The sequence below is a fragment of the Syzygium oleosum genome, unplaced genomic scaffold, assembly GCF_021117445.2.
Source record: "Syzygium oleosum isolate NSW1041296 unplaced genomic scaffold, Sole_v2.1 Sole_v2.37, whole genome shotgun sequence".
In the NCBI taxonomy this organism is placed as follows: Eukaryota; Viridiplantae; Streptophyta; class Magnoliopsida; order Myrtales; family Myrtaceae; genus Syzygium; species Syzygium oleosum.
The window spans coordinates 1620529-1643846 of NW_026607521.1; the positions used below are offsets into that span (position 1 = coordinate 1620529).

Here is a 23318-nt window from a genome sequence, read left to right on the forward strand (position 1 = left end):
AAACCTTTCAAATGATTCAATTAAATCTACAATCATTTTCAAATACTGCAATTAAGTTTTTACAATAAAAGGCACCGAAAATTGGGCAAGTATCACTAAAAAAGAAAGCCTGTAGGGGCATTATTTAGCTTTTCCCAAAATAAAATTTTCGGACGCGATTATACCTTTTTCATTAAATTTTTTAAGACTCGATTTGATCAATTAAAAGGTTTACGGCTCGCTTGCACTTTTTGGTATAAGTTTCGAACCCGGATGTAATCAATTTAAAGCTGGAACGAAGAACCCGTGGTAAGTTAAAGGCTCGGTCATGCCTACTTCATATAGATTAGTCAATATATTTATCATAAGGGCTAAGGTCGAATCAATACTAGAAAGTCCATATCTAGCACGCACATTGGTAGAGGCTCGAAAATAGTTCAATATTACGTAGTTCAGTATTAGCCACGTCAGCATCGATGAACGGGATTTGCTTTGAATGAAATCCAAAAAAAAAAAAAAAGGGAAAAGAGAGAGCTTTTAGCCCGCCGCCGTCTTCAGCCTTCCCTCGCCTCCTCCTCTCCTCTGCTTTTCCTCACATGGCGGCCGTCTCGTTCCACCCCGCGCCAATCTGCGGCGGAAACGCCTCCTCGAAGCTCGGCGATGGCTTCCCGAAGCTTCTCGCCCTCCCGGCGAAGCTGCTCTCGCCGGCCGCCGGGTCGTCCCGCCGCCGCAGCTCGCGCGGGGAGCTGGCGGTGGCGTCCGCGGGGAGCGTCGACAATCCAATCGCCGCCGCCGCCGACAACGCCCCATTATCCGTCCCCAACCCTCCTCCTGTCGCTCGGCCCAAGTACGTCTCGTCAGGGGGATCGTTACGTAGCGTTTCGTGTGGCGCTTGGTAGTTGATGACGGGAGCTTGGATGGTGTCTTTCGATGACATCGTTAGCTGTGTATGGTGGAATATTCGTACGGAGCCTCTTGCATGTATTCGTTTTTTGTGGGTGTAAGATGGAAATGTACGTGCACGAGATGCAGGCTTTCTTGGGCTTTTGGAGACGATCTGGTGGTTTCACGAGGCTATATAGCTCTGTTTGCTGAAATGTTTTCGTGGGTTCACTTTGATTGTGGATTTTAATGTGCGAAAAAGCACGATGTAGATACCCAATGAGCGATTTTTCCTAAAGCTGGCTAGTGCTTGTTGTTATCAGTGGACTATGCTTTACACTTCCACGAGATGAGCTGTCTGATTTACGGTTGGCCCAAAAAAGGGCTGTCTGATGCATAATTGCTGCACATCCTTTTTTGTAGAATAAGGGTGATGATGATTTTTAGATGGAGGCGAAAGGATATTCTATGTTAGTCATTGCATGTCTGTTGGGGACTACTGTTGTGACTGATTTGAATGTTGTTTTTAACTACTCATGTTGCAATGATTCCAGGGTGAGGAGGCATACGATTTCCGTGTTTGTTGGTGATGAAAGTGGAATGATAAATCGGATTGCTGGAGTCTTTGCGAGGCGGGGATATAATATTGAGTCGCTCGCTGTTGGTCTGAACAAGGACCGGGCCCTCTTCACCATAGTTGTTTCAGGAACTGAAAGGGTCTTGCAGCAAGTTATGGAGCAGCTTCAGAAGCTCGTGAATGTGTTGAAGGTATGTTAATACTTTTCATTGAAGATACCAACTGATTCTTGTTCAGCCATGAGTTATTTTTCCCAAAAGTGAGGTTCATCCTCATTCTGCTTGACCTATTTTTCTGGTGTGAGTATGTAAATAAGTGCCGTTATGTATCCTATCAAGGGGAGTTTGTGGTCATTGGATATGATTTGTACGATCCCCTTTGCCTCTCTCTTAAGCAGAACCATCGTATGTTCTCACGTGTCCATAAAACTTGAAGTATGGATATGTCTGTGCCGCTTCTATTTTGGTTCATTGTCTTTCATCCTTTATGCATAGTGTGTAGAATATATGTGGGTTTTCAATTATGCTTCTGCTGTATGCTTGAAAATGAGTTCACTCGATATTTCTTGACGAGTTCCAAAACAACCCTGCTTCTGTCTAGTGTCTTCCTCCTTTTATATAGCTGTTAATCAGAGTTAATTACCATGTGCAGGTTGAAGATATATCTAAAGAACCCCAGGTTGAGCGTGAATTAATGCTCATAAAAGTCAGCGCCGAACCCGAACATCGTCCTGAGGTAGTTGATCTTTTGTTGAGTGCCACTACAATGATGTTTACCTTTATTAACAGCTCATTCTAAGTAGCACTTCCTGCTTGGAATGTTCAGATTATGTGGTTGGTGGACATCTTTAGAGCACAGATCGTGGATATTTCAGAGCACTCCTTAACAATTGAGGTGACTTTATATGACTTTCTAGCTCATAGTTTTACATTCTTTGCAGTATATCCGGAAATTTTTTTGTTTGTGATTTAATTAAGTCGGTAATTAGACGTCTGGAATGACCTTGCCCTGGACTCGAAGAACATACCAACTATGAGAATTATAACGTTGGGCAGTATAGATACATGGCAACCTATTCTTCTTCTTCTCAGTTCCTATAAGATTAATAAACCAGAATGCCTGTTTTGTGTGGCCAATTTTAATCAACACAATTATCACCAACACATCAGAAGTGTGCACAATTCAGCTTTAGACCAGGAAAAGGTGCAATGCGATGGCAAGCTATTTTGGTTCTGATAGATATCGGTGTTTCTTTCTTTTTTTTGGTTCTGCGGAAAAGACATGTAAGAACTCTTGTTGCCATGTAATAATGATCATTGTGGTATCGATCTTTCTGAAGTTTTTTTTTTCTTTTTTAAAAAATTAATCAGAGTTGTGAGGAATAGATTAACAATCTATGTAGTCAAAAAAATGCATAAGGTTCACAATCCATGCTCTTCTGTTTTACAGGATTAACATGATTTTTACATTTGCTATTTAAGTTGGCATGTTTATAATTATTAGCAATGAGTTGACCATCTACAGGACTTCAAATGACCTCATACTTATAGTGATTTTGTGCAGACTGATGTAATTTGACTATTTACATTATCAGTATGTTAATAGTGTTGACCTTGACAAGGCTGCTCTTGTGGGCTGATGCATGTGACTAGGTAACGGGAGATCCAGGAAAGATGGTGGCGGTGCAAAGAAACTTAAGCAAGTTTGGCATCAGGGAAATTGCAAGAACTGGAAAGGTTGGACACATCTAGATGCCATGTCTAACATCTGTTTTATTTTTTGTAAGTCAACAGAGATAGCTTGTATAACATGCATCCCATATAGCAATAATATTTATTTTTTCTGTAGATTGCTCTTAGAAGGGAAAAAATGGGCGCATCTGCTCCATTTTGGCGATTTTCAGCTGCTTCCTATCCAGATTTGGAAGGAACCATTCCTGCTGATTCTGTAATTGCAGGTGCTAGAGATAGAACAGTTCCTGGTGAAACTGATGCATATGTTGGGGTATGTGCATCTCAAAATATTTCTCTCCTCCTTATTGAAAGGCATGTTGTTTCTCTACAATGTCCATTTTTCTCTTCTTCTTTTGTTTTTTTTAATAGTTGTGTTTTGTGTGTAATCTTTGTGCTTACCTATGTTTGTTCTTCTAAGATATTTCTGGCCAACGTTTTTTATTCTTAGTCTTCTAGCTATCCTGGAGACCCTATTCTTGCGGATTTTATATGAGAAACTTGTTGTCTGTAATTTTATAGCATCGATTTGTTGACTTTGCTCATGAATTGAATGGCAGATGTTGATTTAAATGAACATTCTACTGCCACGTACTTAGACTTAAAAAGAGGTGCTTTCAAGCTTTGATGCTAGTGTTAGCATGTTGCTGTCGTAAATCACGTTCATCTTTTATTTTTCTTTTTTTGTCGCTACTGACTTGAACTGTCTTGAATGAGTCAATTTCTTTGTAGTTATCTCTGATGAATGTTTTGTAGTTTTCTTTACTAAAGAAAGGGTGGTTGCTCAATTGATGGTTAACCATAGATGGTGGTGTTTACATATATTTTGTGCTTTTCTTTAGCTGTTAATGTAAGATTTGTCTGGATTTGTTGGCAGTCGATGGAATGCCATACTGTTTGATGATGTTATTTTTCTGGTTGCGAATATGTAATTCTTTGACTTCCTTGAGTATGTTAAATGTTTTCACTGTTGTTTTCCAATGAAGGGAGATGTTTATCCAGTGGAGCCAACTGATGGTATCCGTGTCAATCAAGTGCTTGATGCCCATTGGGGCGTTCTCAATGATGAAGACGTAAGAACTCTCTGAATTTTCTTTGCTGCTTATAACCTGACTTTTGTTCTAAAATAAGATTCCTGTTTAAATAGGCTTTTAGTAATGTCGTTGTCTATTTTCCTTGAAATGTAAAAAATGTCGATATCATGTTGAGGGAGATATCCTTATGGGTGGGATTGTCTGAGTGCTTTTTGCATAACTGGCCTATATATGCTGTAGCAATGGATTAGAATACTTATTTTAATTGTCATCTGTGGAGTGGAGTTGTGACATCTAAAATCCAACTTTCAAGGGTTTTAAATATTATTTGCAATATTAACTACTTTATTTATACCTATATTTACGATTCAAGGGTGATATTAGCTGGAGTATTGACTTAGTGAAAGCAACGAGGGCCAAGAGTTCGAATCTTTTTCCTTTTCTTTCTCTTCTTTGTTGGCAACTATACTGGAGATTAGGTCCATATTGGTGCTTAATAGACTGACTGTAACAGTTTTAAGTTCTGACAACTATGCATGTTACTGTATCCTATGAAAGTAGGGTTGGCCAATCTGGATTTTTGTCATAGAATGGTATGGTTGAAAGCAAACTCACAAAAGTTGGTTACTAATAACACTTTGTATTATTTGATTGATGTGGGGGAAAGAAATAACAGGATCTGTTAGAATTCTGGATATCTTCCAGTCCTGTATTTTGTTTTTAGTGAAAAACATAAGCGGCTGTAAGGACCATTTTCATTGGCGATTTGGCTATCCACTTTTCTGGAGAAGGAAGACAATGTCCAACGAAATCTGGAAAACAGGAAAAGGTCTTTTAGGTTCCAGTCGAGATGCCAAAAAAAGTAGGAAGATTGACACTTCATAAAGGATTTTTCATAGTTATGATCCAGCCAATGTAATAAAAAATAATCGAATTTTTAAACTGGTAAAACAATGTTACAAGCTTAAATCTAGCAAAGCTGAAATTGGGAAGATAATAGGTTCGGAATTGTCCCTGAAAATGAAGGTCGGCAAACTTCATGAAATACTCACGGTTTTAAAGGAGTTGGGACAGACTCATTAGAAGGTTCAGCAAATGGCAGAGTTCGTTTCATGTGGTATTCTCAGAGTTGGTCATTGAAACAAATTACTCCAATCTTGCATGTAATTGAAAAATTTGTTAGATTTCAGATAAAAACTATAATGTCTGTAGATAGTATAGTTTTACATCTAAAACATTGCTGAAGTCAAACTAATTCTTTAAATGTGGTGCACTAAAAATAAATATCAACAACTAGGAAATTATTAGAATGTCTTCTGATTGAAGTATGACAATGCCTCGATTACTTGTTTAATTTTTTAATGTAGTTTAATTTGTTTTTTTATCTGGTATTAGTATCCAAAGAAGGACATCGATAGATATTCTATGTAACTTTAGTATTTCCTCTATGTCCTTGAAAAAACTATAAGTTTGGAAGGAAAACTGTTGAAAAGATGGAGGAAATGATTTTGGTCAATTGTCAAGCTTAAGTTATGTTGTCCTGCCGAAAAGGATTTTGGCAAGATTTTCCTCTATCACTAATTAAAACAATTTGAGAAAATGGATCTTAGCTTTCATTTGTATTTACTTAAATGTCCCTTGTATATTTGTTTCACCATTAACTGGCAAAAGCTTGGAAGTTTTATATCCTTAAACTGATTTTTCTATTCCAATTGATTCTGAGAGAGTTAGATCCATAGCTGTCACATTGTTACCTCTTGAAGGGTATAGCGCACCATTGCATATAATTGAAGGGTATGAGGCATGTTCTGAAATTGTGGATGTGTGAGGGGGTTGAATATAACCAATCAAGTTATAAAAGATGCAATCTAATTTAAGGCAGAACTTGTGACTTTTAGAGCTCTTTTTGCGAATCAAGGAATGACAGTGGTGTTCAGTTTTATTTAACATTGTCCGATTTAATCTTTTTATGACCCATTTGAATTGTCAAACATTGGTTTTGGTTGCATGGAACTGTATTATCAATTGGGTAAATCAAGACCGGGTTCTTTTTGTTTCTTTTTTTACCAGATGAGTGGACTTCGGTCACACACTCTATCAATGCTCGTTAATGATGCTCCTGGAGTTCTCAATATCATTACGGGTGTCTTTTCAAGAAGGGGATATAACATTCAGGTAAGTTTGGCTCTGGTATCTTATGCCTAAAACTTTCTCACTCTTCTTTAATCATTTTAAATCTCTTCTTCAACTTGCCAAACATCTTTTTGTGTTATCAGAGTTTAGCTGTGGGACATGCAGAAGTGGAAGGACTCTCTCGCATTACAACTGTGGTTCCTGGTACCGATGAATCAATCAGCAAGTTGGTACAGCAACTTTATAAGCTGGTAGATCTCCATGAGGTGAGAATTCAGCTGTCAGGTGACATTTGTCGATTGCCAGGCTGGGGTAGTCAGGGGTTCAATATCTTGTTTCTTATCTCAGATGCATAGTGTTCCACTCAGTTGGTCTGCAGTGCTATGCAGTTTTGTTGGTCCATATGACTTATGAGATATTATGATGTTGCGGTCACAGAGTTAATTTGTCTGATTTTATAATTAGTTGTGTTGACTTGTCTAATTACCAGTTGGGCTTTCTAGGTTAAGGATATGACTCACATACCATTTGCTGAACGTGAGTTGATGCTGATAAAGATTGCTGTAAATGCTGCTGCTCGGAGAGATGTCCTTGATATTGCCAGCATTTTCAGGGCAAAGGCCGTTGATGTGTCTGACCACACAATTACTCTTGAGGTGAATTACTTTGGTATACAGTGGCACTTTTTTGGTCCATATGAGCTTATCCCCTCCCTTCGCTCAAATGTCTGGGTTGTTGTGACAAATTTAATTCACAAGTTAGCATACCACCAACTAATATTTCATAACATTGAAATTGATCAAAGGAGGATACTTTAAGGATGTTTTTCTAAATCTTATGGCTTATTTGAGTAGCTGTAATTGTACTTTCTTCAGAAAGCATTTGTGTGATCAATCAGGTTCTTCATTGCATATTCGTATCCTTTCTATCGATCTCCTTCTGTAATCGGTACAAAAGTTGTAAAGACACTTCAAAGAAATGGTTTGCAGGTCATTGGTCCAGAGTCTCGGTGTTTTTGTTCAATGGAAACCTACAGATGTACGTTTATATGGACACTTGTCGAGACAGATAATATATGAGACAGATATTTAATATTTATGAGCTAAGCAACTCAACTGCTCAACCACAGAGTCCTCTTTGCATGGTAATAGACAAGTAAGGTCTATAATGAGGTTCAACAAGCACATATACTGAAGTTGATTTACCATTTTCACAATTTGGTTTTTGTGTGAAATGTTTGAAGTAAAATAAACCAAAGGAAAACAGGGAAGACAAAATGAAGGAATCCGCATGTTTTCCTTGTTAATCTGAAGAATCTGGTCATCCGTTTTGTCTGGATGCTCATATAACAAAAATTGATTGAACATATGAAAATTCGAGAAAGCATGTGTGGATTTTATCTTAAAGTTCTTTTAAAGGATCAGTTTTGTCCACAGCTTTGCAGCAGATAGGGTCAGGACCAATGAATCTTTTGGGTTCGGGAGTTTTCTTTTAAGACTATGCATCTTAAGATTAGACAAAAGAAAAGGACTTACTAGAGCTTGTGAATCTAGATCCTTAGAGGTTGATGTGAATCTCATCTGCTAAGTACTTCATTGATCATTGGTGGATGATAGTAAAGGATGTTTCATAACTTTGTTTTGCGCTTGTATTGCATTTACTTCACCTGCAGCCTTCTGTTCATCCAGCAGTTTATGTGTTTACCCATTGAAGCTGATTATTTGATTGATTTTGGTCCCAGCTTACAGGAGATCTGGATAAGATGGTTGCGCTGCAGAGGCTGTTGGAACCATATGGCATTTGTGAGGTTCGTCTTTACACACACAGTTTTTATTAGATTTCATATTTTCATTCTCAAGTTGACGATTGCTATTTCTGTATATTGAACAACCTAAACACTCATTGACCAAAAAAAATAAAAACAACCTAAACACTCTAGACTAGAACCTTGTCTTCACTCGCCAGTGTATTGCTGCTCCAAGTCTCCATCGGTCAAAGGTCGTTTACCTCAGATGACTTCTGAATTTTTCTGTAAACCCTGGGTTTCAGAGACACCCAACCTGGTGTTCCCACCCATACCGGAGTTCTGCTTACAATTTCTTCATTTGCTTTAGCGACTTCTTTGTGGCATTTGACTGCTCCATATTTTCGTTTGTGCTAGGTCTTGGCTGTCATGGTAAGGGATAAGTTGTGATAGATAGAAAATTTCTCCACTTTGTCATGGAAGGAGAAGGTGAATGTAGCTATAAAATGCAAAGGAAAGAACACGGTTTTTGACCCTTCAGAGGAAAGCATGGATTTTAATGTGGTCTTGAGACTGTTTGGTGAAGGAGGGCGATTGAGGTAGAAACTTTTTGCCTGAGATAAAGAGTTGACTTTTTGGCAAATCCGACAATTAGTGGTGGGATTCAGGAGGAGGAGGAGGCAGAGTTAAGGAGGGTAATCACTACCTTCTATGAGTCGAGAGACCCGAGTTAGATGGCATATTTAATCTAATCATTTTATCCCCCCTGTAGATATGAGATTATGCTTTCCCTCAGATTCTTTGATCAAGTAAAATTATGCCGCTTTCAATTTGTTTGCAAACTCAACCATGTTTAACCAGTAACCATAACTAATTATCTTATCGAATTGCTAACACCTTTCCACTGTTGCAGGTAGCTCGAACTGGGAGAATAGCATTAGTACGTGAGTCGGGCGTTGATTCTAAGCACCTGCGTGGATACTCTTTTCCACTGTGAGTTATGAAGCTAGTCATGCTAATGGGAAGTGCGATGCGAACAATGTTTATCTGCCAATTTCCAGGGATCCTAGAGTAGTTACGTTATATCAATGCAGAAGAAGTAACTTACAATGAGCAATGTAGAATTTCCATGTGTTGTCCTACGTACCGTACGTGTGGATGGAGTCTTGCATCTTTAGTGAGGGAACAGAAATTTGCATACTAGAAGTCTGGAAGTTCTTGTAAATGGGTTGTTTGTCTTTCATGACTCTAGGTTCGTTACCTGTAATTGTAGATTAGGATCGAGATCGAGAGAGAGAGATTTCCTATCGATTATCCTGAAAGAAAGAGAACCTTCCTCACAAGACGAGGTAGTGCAAAGACAAACAGAGAATAGAGAACCTAATGCCGATTTAATTTTAGGTATGTAAGAGACATTTTTACGGCCTCACAATCACCCTGAAAGAAAGAGACAACCTCTGAGTCTCACACAGAACGGCAGTGCAAAGACAAACAGATAACAGATCCTTTCTGAAACACAAGCGAAAGAGACTATGCCAATTAAAAAGGTACGACAAGTGACTTAATTGCGGGAAACCAAGACCACCTGTTTCCTGACATTGCGACCGGAAAACAGCCTGACCAGAGCTGCCGGACCGTTTTGGAGCCCTTGGGCTATGTCTTCGACATAGATAATCCTTCCTTGTTTGAGCTGAGGCAAAACCATCTCCAGGAACTTTGGATAAAGATGATAATAATCAAATCAAGCACATTGAAACCTTCCGTTCTAATCCGCTTCATGGTAATATGCAACAAGTTGGATACGCCTTTGGGCTGCTTGAGGTTGTACTGCGAGATCATTCCACATAGGGCACTTCGACCATGAAGCTTCATATTGAGTAGCACCGCATCCAACATCTTCCGCCCGACATTATCAAAATTGATGTCGATCCCCTCAGGGAAGTATCTAAAGATTCAAGATGGAAAAGTCTACTCAAGTCGGTTTCACGATAGTGCACGTATATTAACAGTGGTTAATTCGCTCGATAATCACTAGCATGTGCCTAACTAACCTTCTCAGTGCTGCATCTGGATCTGGTTCGTCCTTGTAGTTGAAAGCATTGTCTAATTCAAGCTTGTTCTTCAGCAAGTCAACCTATTTTGCAGAAGTAAAAATTAAATGAAGAGGCTAGCTAACAAAGATTGTTATACATTCTTTTTAGTGAAATGATGAGGATATACGTCCAACACACGATCACGCTCTTGAAAAGTAACCTCAAATTTGAGAAAGCCCACCATGCTTTTCAGATTAATTTATGATAGGATTGCTGTTGAAGTCTCAAGGTTCATGTTGACATAAATGTTTGTCTAGTACCGAAAAAAATATGAATATTGCAGATGCTAAACGTGTTTGGCAAACCAAATTAGCATCACGTCGGAGGTAAATGTTGCCTGAACAACTATCATCCGAAGAAATTCGAGATGTTAGATGAATGTGGGATGATTACCTTTTCTTTGCTACCGGCGCTGCCAACAACATAGCAACCAAATACTTTGGCAAACTGGCCAACAAGCCGACCAACTGCACCCGATGCCGCTGAAATGAAAACAGTCTCTCCTTTCTTGGGAGAGCATACCTCGAAAAACCCCGCGTAAGCTGTCATGCCTGCAAAGTTCAAGAATGTAGATGAAGTATAAAAAATTCTGCTGAAGCTAAAGAGTAGATTAGATATGGTTGCGGCAAACTCTCACTGGACAACCATACTCATCAGGAAAGAAAGCGACTTCTCATGGAAAGTCACTAATTGCATTGGGAAGTTCCCGACTCACACACTCCTTGCATAATTCAATCAACTAACAGAGCTGCAGAACTTGCAAAAGAAAAAAAAAACTGTTGAAAGTGTGCACCAACAAGAAGACTTTCAGCAAAAAAACAGAGTTCATTAACATTGAAAGAGCAAAAGACTTCAGATGATCAGAGACCGCACCCAAAAGACTGGTGCAGTAAGAGAGAGGAACATCGCCATGTTCGATCTTAAAGCAAGTCTCTGGTGCAGGAAGTATACTGTAATCCTCCAATCCGGTCATGCCCCAAACCAAATCGTCTTTCTTGAAATTCGGATGCCCAGATTCCAAAGCTCTTGCCACTTCCAATCCCGTAACAGGCTGCATAGATGTGTTGACATATGCGCAAACACATTTAGTGAACACAAATTTTGAAGCGATTCATTAGAACCATAAACACTATGCTTAAGGATCCAGTATCAGCTCTGGTTATTACGCAGTCATGTTCATTCTTGCTTCATTTCAGTTAATTCTGTATTTCTTTGTTCTATACCCCACGCAAGGTGCTTTCATCAGTCATCATGCCAACAGAAATGAATGGAAGCGATAAAAGCAAGTGCCGTCACTCATTAAATGTGACTCTCTACCATCAGACCGCACAAATGTAAAACATGCAAAATTCTCTACCATACAAGCGTAAAGTCGGTTCTTATGACGCACTAAATCCTCCATCACATTTTCAGGAACTATTCTTGATACATTGAGAACCATAGGTACCCTTTCAAAGGCGCCTCGAATTGGCTCCTAAGTTAGAGATTAGAAGAACATAACCGTAAACAGGAATAAGATATAAAGGAGAACAATCCTTGGGCATAATCACTGTTTTGACAAAAATGCAACACACAACCAGTCCTGAAACACTGTTTAGCCAACCTGAGATCAACAATCCAAGAACAGTAGCGAGCAAGAGCATGCAAAGTCAAATGCCTCGGAGACTAACGTAAAATGCCACGATTTACACTAGGTAACAAACATTAAACAATCCCAGAGCAAGTTCATCAACAAAAAATTTCATCTTCTTGTCATTCTTGTTTCTATTTCCAAAAAAAGTAAGAGCAAAAAAGAAAAAAAAAGAATTGAGGCGGACTCCCTGAACCAGGTTGGAAGGTGGCGAGATAGTTTTGAGCAGAGGCAGGGAGCTTCAGCATGCGGCCCCTCATGTAAGGATCGCAGGACAGGTAGAGATTCTTCACCAACACACCGTTGGAGCTTTCAGCGATGGCTCTCGTCAGTTTGATGGTCGATTCAGTCACCTCCATGTCCGACTCTTTAGGGAAGACGCCATTCGCGACGAAGTCCCTGAATATGACTCGCTTGTTCCTCACTGAGCCCCCATTCTATATCCCATCCTTTCTTATCTTTTCTTTTCTTCTCTCTCCACCCAAGAAGCTAAAAGTGAATAGGTATGGGTGGGTGTCTCCTTATGTAGACATTGAGTGATGTTTCTGAACTGCGAGTGGATGGAAACCTCTTATAGAGCACACACAACTGAAAGAACTCCACTTTCAGACCCGGTATCCGCCTATAACAAACCTGTGCATAATAGAAGAGACAAGTCTCACAACAAGACACGACCAAAACAACAATCACTAGGAAAATCAAGAAGCTGACAATTCATAAATGAAACAAACAACCAAGTGCAGCAACTCATGCATTAGATCAATATGGAAAAGCATGCACTCATGCTCCGTATGACCGTCTCACCCGGCTGAGAAACTTCATATTTGAAGGTAAAAGTTGGTTGGCATGCATGTCCACGCTGGGGAATGATTGCCATTGATTTGGACTGATCTTTGCCAGGTCCAATTCCTCCGAGGACTAAGATGACTTTCGTTGGAGATACCTTTTAAGGACAACGACACGGGTCGGTGGGTGTTGACCAGGTGCTTTTTAGTGCATTGACATCGATGCCGCTTTCGTGGATTCCCTTGTTATGCCATTTGGCCCTTGTCTCCACGCTCTACAGCTGATTTGCAACCTTTCGCCTGCCTTTATCTCCACCTCTATTCCTTTTTTCTCACCTAGATCGTCTCTTCCCAACAAAGTGGAAGAATGGTCCTAAGCAAGACTTTAAAAGGCTTCATCCCGGGCTCGCTCAAACCTTGATGTCCTTAGAATGTGAAACAGTTAGAGGGTATTCCCACTCTTTCCACAAGACAAAGATAGGAAGGGGATTGAGGGGAAGCAAAGTGTGCGGGTCTCGGCACATTAAAATAAGGTGTACATCCATGGAGCTTGCTGCCTCTTGTTGAAGTGTACAGGCTAGAAGGCCTTGCAGGAGCGCAAGCTCCCTTGGAGGTCTCACCATACGTGGCATGTAAATGATTCTCTAAATTAATTAATGAGCTTGAAAAAGATATGGCAATTGGTAGAGGTAAGACCTAAGTGGGTTCATAAAGAGTTTATGAAGTTTGTACTCATTGGTAGAATCTACTCGAAGTACAAATCTTAAAATTTGAGCCTAATCGGGTCGATTTGTTTGAGCTCTTACGAAATTTGGCTAGTGGAGCCAGCCCAAAATTTACTTTTAAAAGGTCGAGTTTAGTTTGGTTCAACTTTATGAGTAAGGTTTATGATATGTAATGTCATTGGGCGGTAATGATGATTGATACTTTCTTTATTAATTAATAGCTAGTAAAAGATCATGAAAGTTAACTAAATCAAATTTAAATAGGTTAGTCAAAGTAAGCTCATTAGTTTAGCTGACATGATTCACTCAATTAAATTGTTCACACATGCACAGGTGATGTCACATTGCATGAGGAAGGATCTGAATGACACCCACTTGTTGTCAATCCCCTCGAATGGGTTGACACAATCTTGACTCTAATTCAATGAACATTTACCATGAATTCGAGGAAAATATTTCCATCATCAATGAAAATATTTAGATATAAGTTATGGTCTATAATGAAAATATCTTTTAATGATTCGCTTTTTTAAGAGTTAAAAACGATTTTAATTAGGAAAATATTTTATAAATTGCTCTTTTATGGGAAAAAAATGGATGCAACATCACGTACATGCATCGCGAAACGGTTAAAACTATCAAAATATCTCTCTTATTTGTTTACTTACCTGTAATGTAATGGCTGTGACACACTAAGCGAGGAAAGGGGGAAGTTTGTGTTAATTATGATTCAAAGTTAATTTGAATTGGATTTGAAATTCTACACATAATTTAATTGTATAGAAACCCTGACCGAAGGTCCAAATTGGACTGTTGCCAACAGGATCGTCGGTGATGCGAGAGACTTCTTTTTCTCACTAAAGAAGAAGTCTATGTTGATGCCAAAGAAGTGTTCATAGCTTTTCCCGTAAAAATATTCTGTTGTCGAATTTGGTCTAGTGTGCATAGGAAGTGTGCTTTATGTACGTGAAAGAGAAGTCATCCAAGAGAGTAGCTGTGATTGAGCGATGGTAACCTAATCTTGGCCAATTATAGGAAAATCATCTCATGGATCTCTCCCCGTGAAAAAGACACACCACCAAACCACGATAATCCATTACTTTCAAGTTTTATTCCTGCGATTTATTTTTTACTCAAATTGTTTCGTTTGTTCACGTTTCCCAGGTAGTTGTCACAATTTGGTATCTCAAACTAGTTTTTTTTTTTTTTCGGACGGAAAACTAGTTTTATTTAAAAGAGATGACATGGTACAAGAAAGACACATTTTCATGGACATCTTAGGCAGGGATAGCATAAAATTTTATGCCTTATGTAGAGAACATATGTGCACGGAAAAGTACAGTAAGCGACTCATTCGCCGGAAACTACAACTATCTCTTCTCCAACGCTGCTACCGGAAAACAACCCAACCAGATGATCCCTTGACATAAAGACAAACAGAAAACAACCTCTTTCGAAAACACGAGAAAAAAAGAGACTAGGCGGACGACAAAGTACAGAAAGCTGACTCATTCGCGAGAAACCACTACCACTTGTTTCCCGACATTGCGACCTGAGAACAGCCTGACGAGAGCTGCCGGACCGTTCTTGAGCCCTTCAATGATGTCTTCTACGTACACAATCTTTCCCTCTTTGATCTGAGGCAATACCGTCTCCAGGAACTTCGGGTAGAGATGATAGTAATCGAACACCAAGAAACCTACCATTCGAACTGGCTTCAGTATAATGCTCAACAAGTTGTGTATGCCTTCGGGCTGCTCGAGGTTGTACTGTGAGATCATTCCACATGCCGCGATTCGGCCATGAAGTTTCATGTTGAGCAGCACCGCATCAAGCATCTTTCCGCCGACATTTTCGAAGTAGATATCGATCCCCTCAGGGAAGCATCTTAACATTTATGGCACAAAAAGTCAACTCGAGTCAGCTTCGGAAACAGGTACAAATTTTATATCATGGACAGCAGTCGCTCAATCATCATCATTACAATCATGGCTCACCTTTTCAGTGCTGCATCCAAATCCAGTTCCTCCTTGTAGTTGAAAGCATCATCGAATCTAAACTTGTTCTTCAGCAAATCAACCTTCTTCGCAAAAACAACGACTCTTTGAAGGAAACACTAACAAATGAAGGAAACACTAGACAAATGTAAGATGGTTACCTTCTCTTTGCTACCGGCGCTGCCAACAACATAACAACCAAACAACTTTGCAAACTGGCCAACAAGCTGACCAACAGCTCCTGATGCAGCCGATATGAAAACAGTCTCTCCTTTCTTAGGAGAGCATATCTCGAAAAACCCCACATAAGCTGTCAGGCCCGCCATGCCTGCAAAGTTCAGGTTTGTAGAAATTAGACGAGCATCCAAATTTTGCCGAAGCTAAAGAGTAGGATCGATATGGCCACGGCAAACTCTCACTAGACAACCATACTCATCCACAAGAGAAGCTAGCCCGTGGGAAATGTATTGACTTCACATGGAAAGTCACTAACTACATCGAGATATTGCCGACTTACACACTCATTGCCTAATTCGATCAACGAACACTGCTACAGAACATGCAAAAAGGACAACTGTTAATAGTGCGCAACAACAAGAAGACTTTCAGGGAAAAACAGAGTTGATTAACATTGAAAGAGCAAAAGACGTCAGACGATCAAAGAACGTACCCAAAAGACCGGTGTAGTAAGCGAGAGGAACATCAGTGTGCTCGATCTTAAAGCAAGTCTCTGGCTCATGAAGTAGACTGTACTCCTCCCATCCGGTCATGCCCCAAATCAAATCGCCTTTCGCGAAGTTCGGATGCCCAGATTCCAAAACTCTTGCCACTCCCAATCCCGTAATAGGCTGCATAGATTTGTTGATGCGCGCATACAAATTTAGCGAACACAAATTGCGAAGCGATTCGTTAGAATCACACAGTACGATTAAGGATCCAATGTACACTCTACTTATTACAGTCATTATCATTCTTGTTACATTTCAATCAAGTCTATATCTCTTTGTTCTATACCCCATGCAAGCTACTTTCATCTTCTTGTCATTTTTGTTTCTGTTTCCAAAATATATTCCTTCGTGGAGATCTTTTAAATGATTTGTGGATGTGTTCCCGGCAGTAAAACCCAGTGGGGTAGTTAGTCCGTTGGTAAGCATCGCTAGAGATCAATTTGAAAAAAGAAAGTAGTCTTTTGCAATGAACTTATTAAGAAGATCTAAGTCTTTCTCTAATTCTTTATCACAAATGTCCTCAGATCAAGGACCAGTAAATAGAGAAGAAATTAGCATAGAAGATTTTAATAAATCTATAGAGAATTGGATCATTCCAAAAATCAAGCTTAATCAAATTTATGAGCATTCAAAGTTTAAAATCTTCTGACATAATGATTATATCATTGTTACTGAAGAAAGAGATGTACCACTTTCTAATTCTTTTGCTTCAATACAACTTTTAAATAAAGATTCTATAAAGAAACATTCCCGGAAATGGAATTATATGCATATAGGTTTAGTACAGGTTGGTGCTAAACCTCTTACTAAAGAAGGCTTAAATACCTCTTTACTTCTTGTTTTAAGAGATGCGAGACTTTTAAAATATGACGAATCTATTCTTGGAGCTGTAGAAACAAGTTTATGCAGTGGACCAATTCATTTTGATAGTCATCCTGGTCTTACCGTTTCTCTTAAAGATAAAAATATTTTAAAATCTCTGACTCTTCAAATAAAAACTCAATTATTCTATAGCTGAAGGATCCATTCCTATAGCCCTTATTTACAGGATTTATTACAAAGTAATGAATTCTGCTTTTGGAAGTAAGGCTTTTAAATTATATTCCAATAGAGAAGCTCTTCTTTTACAAACAAATATTTCTAAAACTAATATTACCATTCCCAAAACCATTCCTTGGAATCAAATAACCCTTCATGATCAATGGGAATTAGAAAATCGAATTTCCCAACAAATTATTCAAAACTCTGATCCCACTAATGTTATTCAGCATCCTGAAGGAAGAGTGACTATACAATTTTCCAGAAGATCTGTTGATATCCCTAGGAGATCTTGTGACGTCAGATCAATTCCTTCTTGGCATTCCACTTCTTCTCGAAGATTTATAGACACTGTTCCTAACATTCCTTTGAATAATCCTAAGGAAGCATTTGCAAGTGCTCCCCCTCTTCCAAATAGCAGTGGTATAGATAATAGGTCGGGAATCTCCAGACCAGTTTATCAATATACTCCTAACTTCCCTGATCCAACTTTATCTGAAATGGAAGATCCTGAAATGAATATTTTAAAATCAGTTTTTGAACCAGATAAAATAATTTTAAATCAAGAATTTAATTCTTTCGAAAACAAACAAATCAGAGAATGGTTCTTTCAGAATTTTCAAAAACAAGCACTCAAAAACAAAAAAGAGTATTATGATTACATGATGCACCTAAGGGGGACCGGCGGACCCGTTATGCGACTAGACGAATCGGCGGGTTTGAAGTCAACGATATCAGATTGAGCTCAAATTTGGTCGGCTGAAGCGAAACGGCGTGCTGATCAATACTCACGCCTTTGGCCGTGACTAACGATGGATTTTCGCGATTCGAGATTGTTTAGATGGGTTTTTCTATTTTTTTAGTATTTTTTATGGGTTAATTTAGTAAAGGGTAGTTTCGTAATTTTACGTTTTGATGTTTCCTAATCCTAATAGGGCTTGGTTTGGGGTTATATAAACTTGTTTTAGGGTTTCTTTTCAGCAGACTTGGATATTTTTGATTTGATAATCATATTTGGAGGACGAATTGTTGTTCTGTCGAATTTTCTTATTCAGTCAATTTTTCTATCGCGTTTCGGCATCAATTGGTATCAGAGCACAGGTTGCTTGAATCAATGGCTGAACAGAATCGCGGTCGTGGACGGCGGGCTCGTGGTGGCCGGGGGCGTGGAGGCGTTCCTGAAGCAGACGATCAACCACGTCTAAGAGATCTGCGAGACGTAGAAATTGAAGAACAGAGAAGACGAATCCAGGATTTGGAGCGACAACTTGCGGAGGCGAGGTTGGGCGTTCAATCCGAAGAAGAAGCAGAATCTGAGGATCCATCCGATGATGAAGAGGAGGACGTAAACCCTTTTGGGGTTATGAACCAGGGGCGGAATCGAGGAGTACGACCTGGAAATCAGCGCTCTTCTCAAAATTTCGGAATAAAGATCGAGATTCCCGAATTTAATGGTAAGGCTATTCCTGATAAGTTTATTGATTGGTTGCATACGGTAGAACGGATTTTTGATCTTAAAGACCTAACTGAGGGGCAAAAAGTGAAGTTAGTGGCTATTAGGCTGCGAAAACATGCTTCGATTTGGTGGGAACACGTGAAAAAGCAACGCGCTAGAGAGGGAAAGCCGAAGGTGGATCGCTGGGATAAGATGAAAAAGTTATTGCAAATTTTTTTTTTGCCTACCCATTATAGGCAAGAGGCGTTTATCGAGTATCATAACGTCAAGCAAGGTGATAAAACAGTTGGGGAATTTACAGAAGAATTTGATTGCTTGCGGATGCGTTGTGATGTGGCGGAGGAAGACGAGCAGACAATTGCACGATATCTAGCAGGCTGCGATATGAGATCTCTGATGTTGTCCAATTACAACAGTATTGGACATATGAGAATGTGTGCAGACTAGCCCTAAAGGTGGAGGGGCAGCTTAAAAGAAAGAGAAGTAATTCTAAGTGGTCAGCAAAATAGCCCAAGTGGTCGATAAAGAATCCCAAGGAAAAGCGGGAACATCTCGTAAAGAATTCGACACCGGTCACGCTTAAGGATGTGAGTTCTAAACCTGCATCCAACGAGGGGCAGAGTAGTGCTGGAACTAGCAGGGGAGGAACTGCAGCCAAGCGGTGTTTCAAGTGTCAGGGATTCGGGCATTTTGCTGTTGATTGTCCGAACCGACATATTGTGATGCTTGTTGATAATCCAATTTTTTATGAAGGCCCAGTTTATGATGAATCTGAAGGCGAAGAAGAAGATGCGGATGCGGAACAGAAGAGATTATCTATGCCGATTCCGTGAGTCCCTAGTCGTTAGAAGAATATTAAATGTTGTCAGCGGATGATGAATCATGGCTTAGACATAATATTTTTCATACTAAGTGCACTAGTAGAGGAAAAGTATGCAGCATGATAATAGATGGTGGGAGTTGCGAGAATGTAGTGTCCACGACTATGGTGGAAAAGTTAGGGTTAAAAACAGAATATCATCCTCAACCATACAAGCTGTCGTGGCTTAGAAAAGGGAACGAGGTGAAGGTGAGCAAAAGGTGTCTTGTGCAATTTTCGATTGGAAAAAATTACATCGATGAGGTGTGGTGTGATGTAGTCCCAATGGATGCTTGCCATATTTTATTGGGGAGGCCGTGGCAGTTTGACAGAAAGACACAGCATGATGGTTTCAGAAATACTTATACCTTCAAGAAGGATGGCCGAACCATTACCCTAGGTCCTTCAGATTTGAGAAAAGAAGGGAAAAGTAATCTGCTTTCCAAATCAAAATTTCAAGAAGAGGCAGTGGACGCGCCTGAGCTTTTTGCCATTGTGGTGATGGAGCGGAATTCTGACAGTCCCGAAATTCCTATCCAAGTTTTGCCCTTGCTTGAGGAGTTTGCTGACGTCGTACCGGAAGAGTTGCCACCTGGGTTGCCGGGTGAGCACAATGTTTCTGGAACTTTTAATGTAGCAGATTTGTCACCTTACTACACTGAAGAGGAAAAAGACCCTTAAGAGATTGATAACAATGAAGGCGAAGCAGATTCGAGGACGAATCTTGCTCTAGCAGGGGAGGATGATGCACCTAAGGCGGACCGGCGGACCCGTTATGCGACTAGACGAATCGGCAAGTTTGAAGTCAACGATATCAGATTGAGCTCAAATTTGGTCGGCTGAAGCGAAACGGCGTGCTGATGAATACTCACGCCTTTGGCCGTGACTAATGATGGATTTTCGCGATTCGAGATTGTTTAGATGGGTTTTTCTATTTTTTTAGTATTTTTTATGGGTTAATTTAGTAAAGGGTAGTTTCGTAATTTTACGTTTTGATGTTTCCTAATCCTAATAGGGCTTGGTTTGGGGTTATATAAACTTGTTTTAGGGTTTCTTTTCAGCAGACTTGGATATTTTTGATTTGATAATCATATTTGGAGGACGAATTGTTCTTCTGTCGAATTTTCTTGTTCAGGCAATTTTTCTATCGCATTTCGGCATCATTACATGTACCAACATGAAGTCCAAGTATTCTTCTTTGATTGATTTGAAAATAAATTTTTAGAAGAAAAACAGATTTTTGTTCTGGACCAGTTTTATAAATGGAAATTAGACAATGACCAAGTCATCGCATCTAATCATCCTTCTCTTAGAAAAATAAAATTTGAACATCGAGAAACTGAAATAATAGCTTCTCCTTTCAAAACAGCTTCTGAAATAGACGGCATAAGGATCAAAAAAATTGTTGAACAAAATAATTTTTCAAATCAACATCTTCATACTCTAGGAAAACAATTAGACCGAATAGAAATTTCTGTCCAAAACAGCTTTTCATCCTCTTCAAAATTAACTTCTAAAAAGGATTTAAAACCACTGCTTTTTAAGAATTTTGAAATTCCAAAAAATCCCAGTCTTGAATTTGCTAAAGCTCTCGAAGATAGAAGAAAACTTCTCAAAGGAAAAGCACTTTTAAATCCTAAAAATCCTTTGATTTTAGATACTCCTTTAATTCAAAACCTGAGTGTTAAAGACACTCTTGATCGTGTTGAGCCTTCTAACCAAATAAATCTTCTAGATAAATCTGATACTGAATCAATCCCTGAAATTAACCGTATTACTTGGAAAGATCCCCAAAAATTATATTATTCCTGTGCTACTCCTCCTGACATTCTCACAGAAAAAACCTTTTCAAAAATCCAAAACAAATATTCTTCTGATGCAATTTATGAATGAAATATCGATGGTGTTTCTGAACAAAACCTCATAAATGTTTTAACTCAAATGATTATGCTTGCTAATACTTATAAAACCATCCTAAACACTTTTGACCATTCTGTTGCATATCTTTTAATAGCCGATTTTACTGGCCAGCTCAAAGGATGGTAGGATAACTACTTAAATAATGAGCAAAGGTCTCAAATTTTAAATGCCTATAAAGTCGACAATTTTGGTCAAAATATATTTGATGAAAACGACCAACCCATCCAAGATGCTATTAATACTATGATATTCTCTATATCCCAACATTTTCCAGGAGATTCTTCACATATTCTTGACAAAAATCAAGACCTTTTATCCAATATGAAATGTAGATCCTTAGGAGAGTTTAGAGAATATAAAGAAATATTTTTACAAAGAGTTCTCCAAAGAACAGATTGTAACCAACCCTTTTGAAAAGAAAAATTTCTTGCTGATTTACCAAAACTCATAGGAGAACAAGTTCGCAATAAGATAAGAGAAGAATATGGAAACCAAATTCCATATGACCATCTTTGTTATGGTGAATTAACCTCTTATGTTTATAAAATAGGAACACAATTATGTACCAACATTTGTCTTCAAAAACATATCAAAAAGGAACAAAAACTTTCTAATAAAGGATTAGGAGATTTTTGTGACCAGTATGATCCATCCTTTTAATCTTTTGAAAAATCTAAATTTTCAAGAAAATGTTTTCCTAGACAAAAGGATAAAAAAAATCTTATTAAAAAACTTATAAGAAGAAATTTGATAAAAAGTTTTCCAAGAAAAAGGAAAATGAAAGTTTTGATAAAACCAAGAAATCAAGAAAGAATTTTAAAAATATTACTTGCTATAATTGTGGTAAGAAAGGCCATACTTCTAGATATTGTAAAATTAGCAAAAAAGTTAATGAGTTAGATTTAGATGAAGAAACTATCAATTAGCTTAACCAAATAATGGCTGAAGCTGACAGCAGTTTTTCCGATGAATCTAGTTTTGAAAAAGGTTTGCAGATTTGTGATTTAGAAACCTCTTCATCCTCGACTTTAGAAAGTGAAGATGAAGATACCGCCAGTTTTGAAATAAATGTTTTAACAAAAGAAGAAAAAATTCTTTTGCAAACAATTGATCAAATCACTGATCCGGAAACAAAAATAAAATATTTAAATAATTTCCAAAAACCCAAGCCAGTTTTCCATTCTGATAATCCCTATAATATTTCTACCATACTTGGTAAAGAAAAGAAAGCAGGTTTCAAGCCCATTTCTATATCTTAATCACGAAATCAATAAACAAAAGCAAGAAATTCAATACACACACATAAAAGAACGTAAAAAATGAATTGAACTGGGCTCACCAAACCAGGTTGGAAGGTGCCGAGATAGCTTTGAGCGGAGGCAGGGAGCTTCAGCATGCGATTCCTCATGTAAGGATCGCAGGACAGGTAGAGATTCTTCACCAACACTCCCTTGGAGCCTTCAGAGACGGCTCTCGTCAGTTCGATGATCGATTCAGTCACTTCCATGTCCGACTCTTTAGGGAAGACGCCGTTCGTGACGAAGTCCCTGAATATCGCTTGCTTATTCCTCATTGCCTCCCCATTCTTACTCCCCATCCTTCCTTTTCTATTTTCTTTTCTCTCGACCCAAGAAGCTAAAAGTAAAGAGGTGTGGGTGGGTGTGTCTCTATATCTAGAGATTGATTGATGCTTCCCAACTGTGACCAACTATCACGACCTGGTACTTGGACTCTTTAAGTAACAAGACAACTGCAAAGGCACTTGCGCATGACAGAAGAGACAAGTCTCACAACAAGACACGCACAAAACTAGTCACTAGAAAAAGCACGAAGCTGACAGTGTTTATACATTACACGAACAACCATGTGCAACAACTCCTGCATTCGATCACCATGGAAAGGCATCTCCTATTGCTTTTAGTGCATCGGACCGGTTGTGACTTCCGAGACAAAGCGGCCCCTTAAACTTAAGAGAAGGTTACTGGGAATCTACTCCATGGGGTCACCA

At 38.9% G+C, this 23318-nt stretch overlaps 2 protein-coding genes and 1 pseudogene across 2 annotated transcripts; 1 reads left to right on the plus strand and 2 right to left on the minus strand.

Annotated features, from left to right (window-relative positions):
- Nucleotides 1-554: 554 nt before the first annotated feature.
- LOC130135794 (acetolactate synthase small subunit 1, chloroplastic-like) lies at nt 555-9320 on the plus strand. Its single transcript, XM_056305556.1, has 12 exons — nt 555-826; nt 1416-1629; nt 2090-2173; nt 2264-2332; nt 3091-3174; nt 3287-3442; nt 4155-4241; nt 6273-6377; nt 6479-6601; nt 6839-6991; nt 8077-8142; nt 8993-9320. Exons 1-12 carry the CDS (start codon nt 576-578, stop codon nt 9074-9076), a joined length of 1476 nt encoding a protein of 491 aa, XP_056161531.1. The 5' UTR covers nt 555-575; the 3' UTR covers nt 9077-9320.
- Nucleotides 9321-9640: 320 nt separating this feature from the next.
- On the minus strand, nt 9641-12161 carry LOC130135714 (2-alkenal reductase (NADP(+)-dependent)-like; annotated as a pseudogene).
- A 2523-nt stretch (nt 12162-14684) lies between these two features.
- LOC115689745 (2-alkenal reductase (NADP(+)-dependent)-like) lies at nt 14685-22907 on the minus strand. The gene is made up of 5 exons (XM_056305519.1): nt 22650-22907; nt 15980-16157; nt 15471-15637; nt 15310-15392; nt 14685-15199 (listed from the first exon to the last, which is right to left on the minus strand). The coding sequence occupies exons 1-5, from the start codon at nt 22905-22907 to the stop codon at nt 14821-14823; spliced, it is 1065 nt and encodes a 354-aa protein (XP_056161494.1). The 3' UTR covers nt 14685-14820.
- Between the last annotated feature and the right edge of the window lie 411 nt (nt 22908-23318).

Coding starts and splice junctions, on each gene's coding strand:
- LOC130135794 (XM_056305556.1), top strand. CDS start 576: ATGGCGGCCGTCTCGTTCCACCCCGCGCCAATCTGCGGCGGAAACGCC. Junction 4,242..6,272: donor GCGTTCTCAATGATGAAGAC/GTAAGAACTCTC, acceptor TTTTTTTACCAG/ATGAGTGGACTTCGGTCACA. Junction 6,992..8,076: donor ACCACACAATTACTCTTGAG/GTGAATTACTTT, acceptor TTTTGGTCCCAG/CTTACAGGAGATCTGGATAA.
- LOC115689745 (XM_056305519.1), bottom strand. CDS start 22,907: ATGGGGAGTAAGAATGGGGAGGCAATGAGGAATAAGCAAGCGATATTC. Junction 15,638..15,979: donor TTACTACACCGGTCTTTTGG/GTACGTTCTTTG, acceptor TGAACTTTGCAG/GCATGGCGGGCCTGACAGCT. Junction 15,393..15,470: donor GCGCCGGTAGCAAAGAGAAG/GTAACCATCTTA, acceptor TTTGCGAAGAAG/GTTGATTTGCTGAAGAACAA.